General features: G+C 46.4%; 3 protein-coding genes across 3 annotated transcripts; 2 read left to right on the top strand and 1 right to left on the bottom strand.

Moving 5' to 3' along the window:
* Positions 1–634: 634 nt before the first annotated feature.
* Positions 635–2,102, bottom strand: LOC113205680 (uncharacterized). Its single transcript, XM_026421391.2, has 4 exons — positions 1,893–2,102; positions 1,618–1,794; positions 1,142–1,312; positions 635–907 (listed from the first exon to the last, which is right to left on the bottom strand). The coding sequence occupies exons 1-4, from the start codon at positions 1,974–1,976 to the stop codon at positions 716–718; spliced, it is 624 nt and encodes a 207-aa protein (XP_026277176.1). The 5' UTR covers positions 1,977–2,102; the 3' UTR covers positions 635–715.
* Positions 2,103–2,817: 715 nt separating this feature from the next.
* Positions 2,818–5,280, top strand: LOC113205685 (uncharacterized). Its single transcript, XM_026421396.2, has 3 exons — positions 2,818–3,217; positions 3,324–4,243; positions 4,851–5,280. The coding sequence occupies exons 1-3, from the start codon at positions 2,998–3,000 to the stop codon at positions 4,857–4,859; spliced, it is 1,149 nt and encodes a 382-aa protein (XP_026277181.1). The 5' UTR covers positions 2,818–2,997; the 3' UTR covers positions 4,860–5,280.
* Positions 5,281–7,750: 2,470 nt separating this feature from the next.
* On the top strand, positions 7,751–11,703 carry LOC113205686 (lipase 3-like). Its single transcript, XM_026421397.2, has 10 exons — positions 7,751–8,158; positions 9,351–9,410; positions 9,506–9,586; positions 9,849–10,023; positions 10,112–10,226; positions 10,307–10,556; positions 10,645–10,806; positions 10,898–10,985; positions 11,115–11,260; positions 11,379–11,703. The coding sequence occupies exons 1-10, from the start codon at positions 8,096–8,098 to the stop codon at positions 11,571–11,573; spliced, it is 1,335 nt and encodes a 444-aa protein (XP_026277182.1). The 5' UTR covers positions 7,751–8,095; the 3' UTR covers positions 11,574–11,703.
* Positions 11,704–12,102: the final 399 nt, after the last annotated feature.

Raw genomic sequence — 12,102 nt, 5'->3', positions numbered from 1 at the left:
CCCCCCCCGTTTTTCGTTTCTCCTTCATTTTTTACTTTGAAAATCGACGTGCCTTAGATAGGATTTTGTGAAAACGGCGCGTCGGAAATAGAACAGTATCTGAACGGAACAAGGAGTTCACTGCCATAACTGAGTGGGAGAGCACTGCACAGCTGTGTTGGCTGACCTCGCTTCAAACAATATATGCCTGATTCACGCCAGCGACAAGTCATCTATTAAACTGCACTGTTTTACGAGTTCGTGCAACATATAAACGATCCAACTACTCGTTGGGTCGAAACACACTACCAAAAACACTATGCATCAAACAAGAATAATAATTTAACAGCGAGGTGCGGTGCAGCTCGTTTGTGCACGCCACGGCTATTCGGCGTGAAATCGGCATTTTACTTCGATATTGTCGCTGTAGACGAACACTGCCTGCCCGCCCGAGGCCCGGGGCACCCTTCCTTACCGCCCGCTGGACGTCACCGTCGCCGTAGTCCCCGTCCGCGCGCGGCGCCGCGGCGCCGGCCCCCAGCCCCAGGGCCACGAGGGCCCACAGAACAAAGGTTGTCGGTCGCGGCATGCTCGAGACTGGCAGCCGGTGTCGCCGCCGAAGGTTTATCAAACAAGAATCAATGCTCGTCACGCGCTACCAACATAATACCATTTATTGATAAAACTTCTCCGTTTCTTCTAGTTTGGCCCTCTGCCGTCTAGTTTACGCGTTATGTCATGAAGCGCTATCCCTTTTGATCAGAATCCGATGGTATTCGACTATTCCTTGAACGCAGAACGCCAGCTTGTCCGCTTCGTTGTGGAGCTGGAGCTCGAAGGGCCATATATGCTTGTCCAGCGTCATGGACGCGTCCCATTGCACCAGGGCGTCCAGGTCGAGCGAAGCGTTGCGTACGTGCCTCAGCCCCTGGAGCAAAACGAGTGTGAGACAGTCTGTCGTAGCGCCCCACCGCTACTGCAGGGTGTCGCATTCAAGGTGTGGGACTTTCGCGCCACGAAATTTAATTCATATTTATGCTCCGCTGCGTACAACAACTGTTACTGGCTGGATATCTGGACTCGGCACAGTTTGGCTGGACATGATGCCGCGAAAGTCCCGCCTTGGAAGGGACACCCTCCACTATACCCGATTCACACAGACCACCGTCACGGGGCACTTGAAGGCCGGCGTCATGCTGTTGAAGGCCGGCGACCAGGGCATGCCCTTCGCCGAGATGAGCGCGCAGATCCCGGCGGACCAGCTCCAGCGGTTGAAGTACTCGCACTGGTTGGGGGCCATGCCGCCGGTGCAGCGGTGGACGACCAAAGTGAGCTGCAGCCGTTTGTTTTTTTGTTACCCCCGCTCGATAAAAAGAAGGAATTAGGTAAATTAGCTAATGCATTTGATAATGTGGTATTGGACCAGAATATTAGCTCGCCTAGCTAATTATATTAGCGAAGAGAGCTAAAATTTAGCTAAGAGAGCTAAAAATTAGCTAAGAGAGCTTAAACATTGGCTAAGAAAAAAAATAGCCATAACATTTGTCTAGAACAAAAGGGAACTACCTGTTAGCTCTTTTATTTGAGAATTAGCTAATGGAGCTCATATTGGGACCCTTTGTAACGTAATTTCCGTACCGTTTTTATGACGTTCAGCTGTTTGAACATCTCCAGCTCACCGTCCACGTACTCGACCCCATCCCGGTCCAAGTGTTTTGTCACGTTGAACACGCGCATGCCGCAAGGCCTGTTGTCACAGTGGCGTATGGCGTAGTACTTCGGGATCAACTTTATCTTCTTAGCCCTTCCGCGACTCTGCGACAATAGAACACCAGAGGGCAAGGGGAAGAAAGGGTGGCGATAGCGGTGATAGGAGGCTGGACATAAAACTACCGGTGTTGTAAAGTAGTTACCAGGCGACCCTCGACCACCCCGACCCCGACCGACCCCAGCGCGACCAGAGCGGCGACGAGCAGAGCCAGGACGGGTGCATTCATGACTCATGACTCGCTGTACGTGATGGCGACTGGGTGACGGGGAGGCGCTGCAGCAGTGACACGGAGTGGCAGTTGATGGCAATAAAGTGTTACGTCCACACAGAGAATGGACGTGAATGAGCCGGAAGAACTTGTTCACTCGCAAAACCGCATTGGAGCCCGATTTTCAGCCAGATAAATCGGTTGGGCAAAACTACGGCACCTCTCCGTGCGTCACCACAGGTTTTTGCCGAGTTTTTGGTCATAACGTAGAACGATACTTATACGCTTTTCTAATAGACACAATATTTAGAAAATCATTTTCAAATCTTTGGACGATTGTCCCCAAGACAAAGACCGGGGTTCGACTCACGGCGATAGCGGGCCGTGGGAGTTCCTTCGCTGGGTTCCGTCTTGCACGAAAAGCGGGGGTGTAAGCGGTTCCCTTTCCCTGGCACCGTGCTATGGTGGCGGCGGCGGAACCAACGTACGCGTCAACCGTTGCAGTACCCCCGGGATGTTCTGACCACTGTGGTTGGAAGCGACTGATCCCGTTCCAAGCCAAAAAACTGCGGTGGGATAAGGAAAGTACTCCTCCATTTTTATTTTATTTTTTATTTTTGTCCGGGTGGGGGCAGAGGGGATCATTTACGATGCCGAGCGGACTTATTTCCACATTCGGTTCATCTGCCTGTGGCCGTGTTTGTTGTAGCTACAACTGTGTATCTACAAACAGGAAGATTCGAACCACCGATCACTAAGAGAGGGAGATTTGGAGATTTGAAATCCGGCGCTGAAAAAGAAAGCCGCTTATTCCCACGATCCTTCGCTATTCGCAGGTGACCCGTTTGTTTACATTCTTCGCTCGCATGTAGCACATAGCACATGCCCCGGCCTCCTTTCGCCAAGGCCTGAGTACCCCAGTACCGTGGTTTACAGTCTCTCGTTAGAACAGTTTTAGCGACGAAGAAATGCGCCACCTGCCGCAGCCGTTGTCATGTCGTTAAATTCAAAATAATTCTGTACATTTTATATTTTGAATATGGGAAGGCCGGGAAAGTGCTGTGTCACAAACTGTTCCAGTACGCGACACAGTAAACCTTCCATCGGGAAGAGATTTTTCCAAATACCCAAAGTGGTACGAAACTTTGGCGAAGTGTACCTTCGACGTACACTGAAACGTCAAAAACTTTGGCTCATCAGAATAAACAGAAATGATTTAAAATATGGTGACTTCGTTTGTAGTGATCATTTTGTCTCAGGTTATTGTTGCATTATGTTTATAGTTGCATCTCTTGTCATTGTTATTTTTTCCTACTGTATGGTTACGTTTTGTACCACTGATAATTTTTATTTCTATTTCTCTAGGTGCACCATCGGCGTATCATGAGGAGGATAGTGTAGACTGGGCTCCTTCTCTAAATATGGGATCTGCTATCGACTTACCCCAGGATAATAATTTTGAAAACTCTACTCTGACTGCCGAAGACTTTGACAGTTTTCAGCTTCAAGAAATCTCAATGAGGGAATGTGTCAATACTCTGCCAGGATTAAAACATAGCAGCAAAGGAGCCGTGGATTGTAAAGCGAAACAAACTGTTACTCAAGGAACTGCGTCAAGAGCTGTTTCTCTTGATGAATATTGTGACAGTCTTCAACTAAACTGCCATGAAAAGAATGTTCAAGATGCTGCTTGCATCAGGGCTGATTCTATTGATAGGAATGATATTGAAACCTTCAAAGAGTGCTTTGAAAAAAATCCCACCGTGCAATGTCTCAAATGTGTACACACCCATGAAAAAATATTGGAACATGAAATATTAAAAATGGAACATTGTGATTTGAAAATTAAGCATGACTCTCTACAGAATGAGTACGACAGCGCATGCCATTCCATATACAAGCTGCAAAATGACTTAAAAAGTAGTGAAGCTGAAAAACAAGTGCTACAGAATGAGTACGACAATGCATGCCATTCGATTTTTAAGCTGCAAAATGATTTAAAAAATAGTGAAGCTGACAAACGAGTGCTTCAAATGAAACTAGAAGCTGCTACTGAAGTAGTCAATAACAATTCGCAAGAAATAAATTTGATTACAGAAATAGTGAGGGTAAAAACAGAAGAAATTTTAAAGTTAAAAGAGGAGTTTGAAACGAAAATAAGGGAGGAATATGAAAATGAAATGTTATTGCAAGTCACTGCACTGGCTCATAATTATGAAAACAATGCAGCAAAGCTCCTTAGTGAAATCGATTGCTTGAGAAGAATGCAACAAATCTCGCCTCGGGTAAGTGACCATTCTTTTAATTTAAAGTTTTTACCATTTGCTATGCTAGAGATCGCATCTCCCAGGCATTAAAAAAAAACTTGATGTGAACTGAATAGTCTATTTATCACTGTTCTGCATTGTTGTGAAGTTCAGGGACCCTATAAAAAGGGAAAATGAAGTTATTCCACAAACGGCCTCTAAAGTGTCATAATTTGTCAGAATAAAATTACATATTAATAAAACTACATTTACAATCTTTAAAATTGAATACATTTAAAATTGAACTCAATGTAACAAAGATCAGTTGACGTCTATTGATGGTTATTTCAGACATCAACTATTAAAAAAAAAAAAAACTAAATTAAATTTGTTACTTCTCTCAGCCAAGCTAGTTGTGTCTGTTAGGTTGGAAGCAACCTGTTACGCAAACTTTTTGGACCTGAAACTTGGCTTTGTGAGATAGTTTTTTACAGTATAATCCTTTTTAGAATAGTTTGAACTCAGCCAATTTGCCCAACACAGGTGCTATACTATGCCAGGAGCATGAGCCATGAGCTCCTTTTGTTTTTCAGCTTTAGATATTTTTCTCATGTATGTAGATCTAAACCATTGTGGATTGTTACAGATGAAATAAATAGGCTGGCATGAAGCATAAGACTGTTGTGTTCGAGCACCACCAGTAGAAAAGTAGCCAGATACAGAATGAGCACACTTACGCTCAGCAGCTTATGTTACAGCTGACAGATTACATTCTGGACGCGGAATATATCACACCAACAGTATTATTATATTTATTATTACTCTTATTAGTTTTGTTATCATCACTATCAGATTTTCAATAGTAATAGTATCTATTGATACTATATTTTTATGGATAAGGTTGTGTCCAAACTTTCATAAATGTGTTTCTCCTTTCTAATGTATATATGGGGGTGTTGTAATTTTTAATGTTATTGAACTTATTTTGTTGTTATTTTACTTGTTAATTTCTTAACCAGTGTTTTTCTGCTTAAGGATTCCTATGAAATAAAGATCACACATGCAGATAGCATAAAGTTTTTGTCATACTGATGATACTGCAGTCTCAACCCCTTACATTTTGCCTCAAAATCTTTAGAAAAGTAAGCTTACGTACCTATTGTCTTACTCTTTTGAACATTTAATTCTGAATTGTATGTCAGTAGTACTATTTTGAAACAGCTTCTGATTTTTGTCATTTGTAGGATTTCTACCCTGCAAGTATTACATATAAAGGCTCCTCCAAATAAAAACACGCACTTTTGGTCATCTTTCGCTCAAAAACTGTAAGCACTGCAGGTCAAATGGGTTGCCTTTGAGCTTTGGCCTAAAGAAAGCTTTGATTGTTGAGTGACATCTCAAGTGTTCAACAACAAGCTGCAGGTGATGAACTGGAAATTTGAATACTTGTTGGACTAAAATTGACATTTATGGGTTTCTCAAAGAAGCCCTAGAATGTCTGCAAAATTCGTGAAAACATGTTTTTCTTTACTGAAGTATCCAATTTGCATTATGGATTGTATGTATATCCATAATATAAAACATGTTATGAACGTTCGGCTTTACAAATAGAAAGTATGTGTCATTCAAACACTTTAAGGTGCGTCCCAAAATGTCACACATGAGTGTGTTACCAATGTGTCATGCATAGAAAAGTGTGTGACAACCATACCATTCACCAGGAGCGGTATAAGGAGGCGGCGACAGCGGGGTGGGCGGATGCACAGTGGGTTGCCTATATACAGGGGTTTTGTACCACAAATTGACTACCTTTCAGGCGGCTCACTAGAGACGATGGGGGAGGGGGGGGGGCGATTGCCCCAAAAGACATTCTCTCCAGGAGCGCCAGGACGCATGTAAGATGTTAGACACGCGTGACCCACGTGACGTCACGTGACGTCTCATTCATTAGTCACCGCTTTGGCGCGAGGGACGACATTTTTGTGACGTCAAATCGGCGCCAATGACCCCAAAATAACTTCCCAGAGCCTTCCTACCATTTATCCTTGGGGTATCGGTTCGAACTGTGTTTGGCTAGAGCTCTCCCCAAACGGGAGACACTGACCCTACCCTGGGGGATCCCCACTCGACTGGAGCGGCACACCAGCACCTGTCAGCGGGAGCAGGCGGCTCACAGTCCCTACCAACAGAGATTTGTCACAAAACGTCAGATTGACGTATTAGTGATGTGAGAATGACGTTTTAGGATCTAAAAAGACGTCATAGTGATGCGAATTTTTATCATTTTGACGTTCTGTGACCAATCTCTGTTGGTAGGGGTAGTGTATTTCGACTAACGGAGGAAGAAGAATAGCGGGTAGAACATAAAGGTTCCTGATTGGCCGAGCGCCTACCCCCACTACCGGCGTGACGTAGAGGCGGGAAGCTTTCGACCAATCGGTAACGTTAATGTTCTACCCGCTGTTCTTCTTCCGTTGAGCGAAATCTAGTCAGGTGATCTAATACGGCACTGCTGAATCCCTTAGAATATGATATGCATTCCTTGCAACTTTCCGCGAGGCATTATTTGCAGTGCAGAAAGGTATAGTCGCCAAGTGCAAATCCCCCGATTCCTTCACAAATTGCAAGGCGCGATCTATATGAATATAACAGTGAATTGAGCTGTGCACGTGAAAGATTTGTGCATATTGTCTCCATCATTCATCACCGGAGTAATCGTGGTCACAACCTTAAGTTGTATTTATACATGGCGACTGTGTTTTTCTTTCTTTCTTTTTGTCGGTGGTGGTGTTGGTGGAGGAGGAGGGGGGAGGGTGTCAAGAATGTGGTGGATCTATCCAAGCCACTAAAGCTACGCAGTTGATCGCGATCAAAGATCTGGAGCGCATTCACTGCTGTCGGTTTGGGAACTATCGAGGGCACGCTGACGTAGGAGGACCGTTTGGAGTACATTTACCCCCCCCCCTCTCTCTCTCTCTCTCTCTCTCTCTCTCTCTCTCCCTCCCCCCCCCCCGCGCGCAATGGGGCAGTCATTGGATTCTTTAGAGCTTAGTGTACCCACCCCCTCTGCCTAACGGATTTTCTTTTTCAAAATGACGCCCATTTAGCACAAAGTTAAGATTCGGTGGCCAGCTTGTCATACAGCATTTTTTTGTTAATCTCGTGGATAAGTTCTGTTTGTTCTCAACATGTAACACAACGAAGCGATCCTCCCCCGAGACTTTTAAGTTTAGGCGTTATTACAAGTCAATTACGCGGTTGCCCCAAAAACGTATGGCCGGAAAGATTGGCTCCAGCCGTTCACCGGATCGATTCCGACCGTAAACCGCGGAGGCCCGCTGACCGGAAAATGCTTGACTCCGGTCGAAAACTTCAACTCCGACCGGAACATGGGGATAACGGTCGTAAATCGTAACCGATTCCGGCCGGAAACATAACCGGAATTTATTTCACCTAGTATTTTGACAATCTTCTGCTGACCGGCGACGGCGGCGGCGGAGCATGGGAACGGCTGGGCGGGGCGTCGTTCCTCCTCCCGGACGTGTCGGTCGCTATTATGTTGAGTCCGTGGGGACAAGTCGGCGAGCGCGCTCTGCGGAGCGACGAGTTGTCGTCGGCGTCTCAGTCTCCGTTACTTTGATCCACTGCGAGGGATCACCTGTTGTATCTCCCGCTGAGCTAGGTGGGGGGCTATTTATGAAGTCGACAAGCTGGATATCTGACGCATTTCGGGCAGAGGAGCGCCGTGATTCGGATCGGATGTGATCCGCCCCTTCTTCCGCCTCGCCTCGGCCTGCCGCTCTCCGCGGATCCCTCGAAGCAGGGCAGCTTCATTCAAGTTCGAGGAAGGGATCAGACGTTCGGAAGTGCTGGGCACTTCTCTGTCTCTCGATGCGTCCGCTTTGCTTCAACATGCGCTGGGCGGTCGTCTTTCTCCTTGTAACCGGCAGCGAGGTGGGTCCAAAGATAACTGGAAGGTTTGAACCTCCAAAGAGCTGACCAAAACAGTGCGTGTCAAATGTCGTCTTGAAAAAAAGTGTGTAGCAAGCATATCCAGAGGCTTAAGTTCAAATGGCAAAATAAGGGTTGGAATCTGAAAGTTTCAGACCGCGGCCGCGCGTCCACCCGCAGCGGTTACGCAACTACAGCCCCCTATGTGTTCTTGTTGTGAGAACATTGTGTGTACTTGATTTTCTGGAGTGCATTGCTATGCTATTGGTTTGAGTAAAATACCCTAAACACATGCGCAATGTCCAGTCAAGAAAATCAAATACTTAAAAATGTACATGCTAACTGGATTTGTTTTTGCACGCATTTCTGCGTTAATTTTGAATAATTAGTAGTGCATTCATTTGTTCGAAATCGTGCATTTTAGCGCACAAATTTGAACGAAACGAAACCAAAATATACAAATACATTTAGTGTGTACAAAAATCACAAACACTTTCTTTGTGGGACATACTGAGGTACATACTCTGCGAATGTTCAATAAATACCGCGGGTGTTTGGTGCTCCTGCCGGTACGGAAGGGTTTACCCCGCACCCTCAATCCCTTACCGAGCTTTTTGTTTATTGCTATATGTAATTTTAAGCAACGGTGGGTGCGGTAACAACAAAATTGCTATCGGGTACCAACAAATTCATTTATGAAGGGTGGTTCATGTAGACCCCTTCCATCATTTTGCTTATACTGTACCGCATGCAGGCGTGCGGGCGGGCCTGCGTACCGTCGCTCCGCACGGCGCCTTGTGGCCCCGTGTGAGAATGCAACCCGCCCGCACGCCTGCATCCGGTACAGTATCAGCAAAATAAAGGAGGAACTATCTAGAGCGAAACTCACAGCTGGCGCATGAGTTCACGCGTGAGTTCACGTGGGCCTGCCCGCATCGAAACCTTTTGGCGACTGGATTGGCGTTGTGCCAAAACAAATTCAGACCACGACCTATTCCTCGGTAAACCGGGATTTTTGCTGGCCCACCTAGCTGGTACATAAAAACCACCCGTCGTAATTTTTGCACAAGTTCTGAAGCCATTTCGACGTAATTAACCATAAAACGATTCTATACCCAACCCTCTCTTTCAAGAGTCTCTGTACTGTTGCTGATAAAATATTCCAAAAGTGTTTCTGTTTATTGCTGTTTAACAGGCTTTACCTCCAGCATACAGTATCGCCTTAACGAACGTACTCAGCAACTTGTTACGTCGGGTATGTTGAAGCACTTTGATAGATGAAGCCGCTGTTACAGTTATTGCTGTTGTCGAGTCTCTAATTCCAGTGAACATTTAACTTCTTTTTGACAGGCTACGCGAGATACCCCCGTTGCAGGAATGGCTCCAAAGACTGAAAATATCCCGAAAGAACTCGCCCATTTAAGACCGACCGTAAGTACTAATGTTGCTACGGGGGAAAAAAGATAACAATTTTTTTCAGTCGTGGTATAGTCCAACATTTTGTGGTGCGAATTGATAAAACATGTTCGTTGTACTCATTCTTTTTCCAAATTGCTCTACCAGATTTTACACGGTTATGGGATTATTCGTGGCCTGACTGCAAAAATGATAGGGAAAAGGGGAGGGGGGGGTTTATGTAGGTGCGGTCAATTTGGTGTCCCCATGTGTTTCAACTTCTAGTCGAATTCTATAGACTGACCTCATCAGCAAGCTGGGCCTTCCGGCTGAAGGACACTACGTCACGACCGAAGACGGCTACACCCTTCGCATGGATAGAATACCTCGCCCGGGATCCCCTGTCGCTTTCCTGGGAAACGTCCTCAGCTGCAGCTCGGCCTGCTTCGTCGCTCTCGGGAGGGACTCCATCGGTGAGTCCGTGTAGACTTTTGTTGACACTCTCGTTCACTTCATGTTTTTTTAAAGTCGTGAGTCAATTATTTTGTTTGTGTTTTCTAGCATCACGGCTGTACGATGCAGGGTACGATGTGTGGTTGGGGAATTGGAGAGGAAGCGGATTATCCCTCAAACACAAGTACCTGAAACCATCCCAGCGCGAGTTCTGGAACTTTGGGTTCGTTTCTGCTCCACTCTTTTGCATTTCTTTTCACGTTGCCTCCCGCCTGCATGTAAACCGCAAGCTCATGCGTCTAGGTTCCACGAGCACGGGTCAATGGATTTGCCTGCCATGGTAGACTACATCTTGGGTGTGACAAGGGAGCCATCGCTCACCTTCATAGGCCACTCGATGGGCTCCACGGCGTTCCTGGTAACGGCGGCCGTGCGCCCGGAGTACGACAAGCTCATCAACGGGGCCTTCCTAATGGGTCCCGTGGGCGACCTGTCGCACCACAACAACTCTGCTCTGCTCAAGACGGTGCACAGTATAGAGAACTCAACTGCTGTAATGTTATTTAGAGAAATGCCAGAAACCAATCGTTGAATCACTAGTCGATTGTTAATTTTTTCATGCGTTTACACTTTGGTTTCAGAAAGCCCTACCTCTGCAGTTTCCCGGCTCCGACTTCATGATACGATACCTGGGTGGAATGTTCTGCAGGTTTAATGTGCCTTCACTTGCACAAAATGAGCCAAACAAGCGGTGCCCGCTCCTAAGAGCCGTCGGGGATATGATGGGAGGGGCAGGCTATGTGGTAAGTCGTTGTTCACTCGACCAACTGAGCAAACCGTAACGGCATGGTGTGCGTCCAAATAGAACAGTAAAATCAATCTTATCAACTTCAGGTGTACCCCGTTGATCTGCAATACTACGCCCCTTCTGGAATCTCCATGGGAGAAGTGAACCATTATGCTCAGCTGTCGAATCCGGGCTGTAAGTAACCACATGACTCTTTGTATCAATTTACTAAGAAAACCTAGATATTTGTGCACTTGAAAGGCTGCTTCAAGGGCACCTTTCGGAAACATGATCGTAACAGTTACATTTTGCCTTTTCGATCAGGGACCGGCTTCCGTAAGTACAATTATGGAAGGCGAAAAAATCGTGAGATCTACGGTCAAGACGTCCCACCAGACTACGACCTGACAAAAAGTCGCACACCCGTCTATGTTTACACGGGGAAGACCGACGTTTGGACACCACCTCAGGTATGGAGCAGGCACACGAACAGACCATGTGCAACGCTTGACCCTTCTTATGCAGTATCGTATCAATTTATTTACGACCGATAAGTCTCCATAACATATTTTGTTGCGCTGTTCGCAGGCGATTAATCAGCTGCACACGTCGTTCAAAAACTTCAGGAGAGCTTTCGAGATGCCCGATAAAGTGTTTGGACACTTCGATTTCGTTTTGAACCCGACTCGCGCACCAGTGTTGTACGATTTAATTCTACAGGATATGAAAGAACTCCGTGATGAACAGTATTTTATAGGAAATAGGAAAAGATCGGCAAACTAGTCATTGTTAAATTAATAAATTATTATCGCGTTGTCATACGCGTCTGTACATTTTTTAGTCATTTTATTACTAACCAAAAGTATTTGTTGTGACCAGATCATGTAAATAAATTGTGTTTGTCGCGGCACAATCCGCTTCTCTTTGTCACCTGGGTGCCATCATCACATGTGCGTGTACACAGCCATTCCGAGTGAGCTATTATCCTCTGACGTACTTACAAAAGGATGCTTAGTCCTAGCAGCCGGTGCTTCTTTTTGCGGGTGTCCCCCGCCATCTCGGACGTCCTTGCACACGCAGGCCATCAGGCTAGCCGAGCAGCCTCGCGCCGTGACGAGCGGGCTGCCTATCGTTCGGGCGACACGCGGGCGCCAATAGACGACGACAGCCGGCCGGACGCGCGCCCGCGGAGCGGAGCGTAGGCCGCCACGATCGCGTGCGAGCGCGGCGGGTCGGCCTGCCCGCCGGGCGACTCAGCGCCACTGTGTTGTGCACCGGCGGTGCTAGTTTTGAATGTTTAATTTATGAAACT

The sequence above is a fragment of the Frankliniella occidentalis genome, unplaced genomic scaffold (assembly GCF_000697945.3).
Source record: "Frankliniella occidentalis isolate FOCC.00 unplaced genomic scaffold, Focc_3.1 Scaffold142, whole genome shotgun sequence".
NCBI classification, from domain to species: Eukaryota; Metazoa; Arthropoda; class Insecta; order Thysanoptera; family Thripidae; genus Frankliniella; species Frankliniella occidentalis.
Note: the sequence above shows the minus strand (reverse complement) of the source record. Positions and strands in the feature narration are given on the sequence as shown.

Excerpts from the sequence above, each read along its gene's own strand:
- LOC113205686 (XM_026421397.2), top strand. The coding sequence starts at position 8,096 with ATGCGTCCGCTTTGCTTCAACATGCGCTGGGCGGTCGTCTTTCTCCTT. Across the intron at positions 9,587-9,848 it reads TCGCCCATTTAAGACCGACC|ACTGACCTCATCAGCAAGCT; the intron begins GTAAGTACTAAT and ends CGAATTCTATAG. Across the intron at positions 10,024-10,111 it reads TCTCGGGAGGGACTCCATCG|CATCACGGCTGTACGATGCA; the intron begins GTGAGTCCGTGT and ends TGTGTTTTCTAG.
- LOC113205685 (XM_026421396.2), top strand. The coding sequence starts at position 2,998 with ATGGGAAGGCCGGGAAAGTGCTGTGTCACAAACTGTTCCAGTACGCGA. Across the intron at positions 3,218-3,323 it reads TAGTGATCATTTTGTCTCAG|GTGCACCATCGGCGTATCAT; the intron begins GTTATTGTTGCA and ends CTATTTCTCTAG.
- LOC113205680 (XM_026421391.2), bottom strand. The coding sequence starts at position 1,976 with ATGAATGCACCCGTCCTGGCTCTGCTCGTCGCCGCTCTGGTCGCGCTG. Across the intron at positions 1,313-1,617 it reads AGCTGAACGTCATAAAAACG|CTCACTTTGGTCGTCCACCG; the intron begins GTACGGAAATTA and ends AAACGGCTGCAG. Across the intron at positions 908-1,141 it reads TCAAGTGCCCCGTGACGGTG|GGGCTGAGGCACGTACGCAA; the intron begins GTCTGTGTGAAT and ends GTTTTGCTCCAG.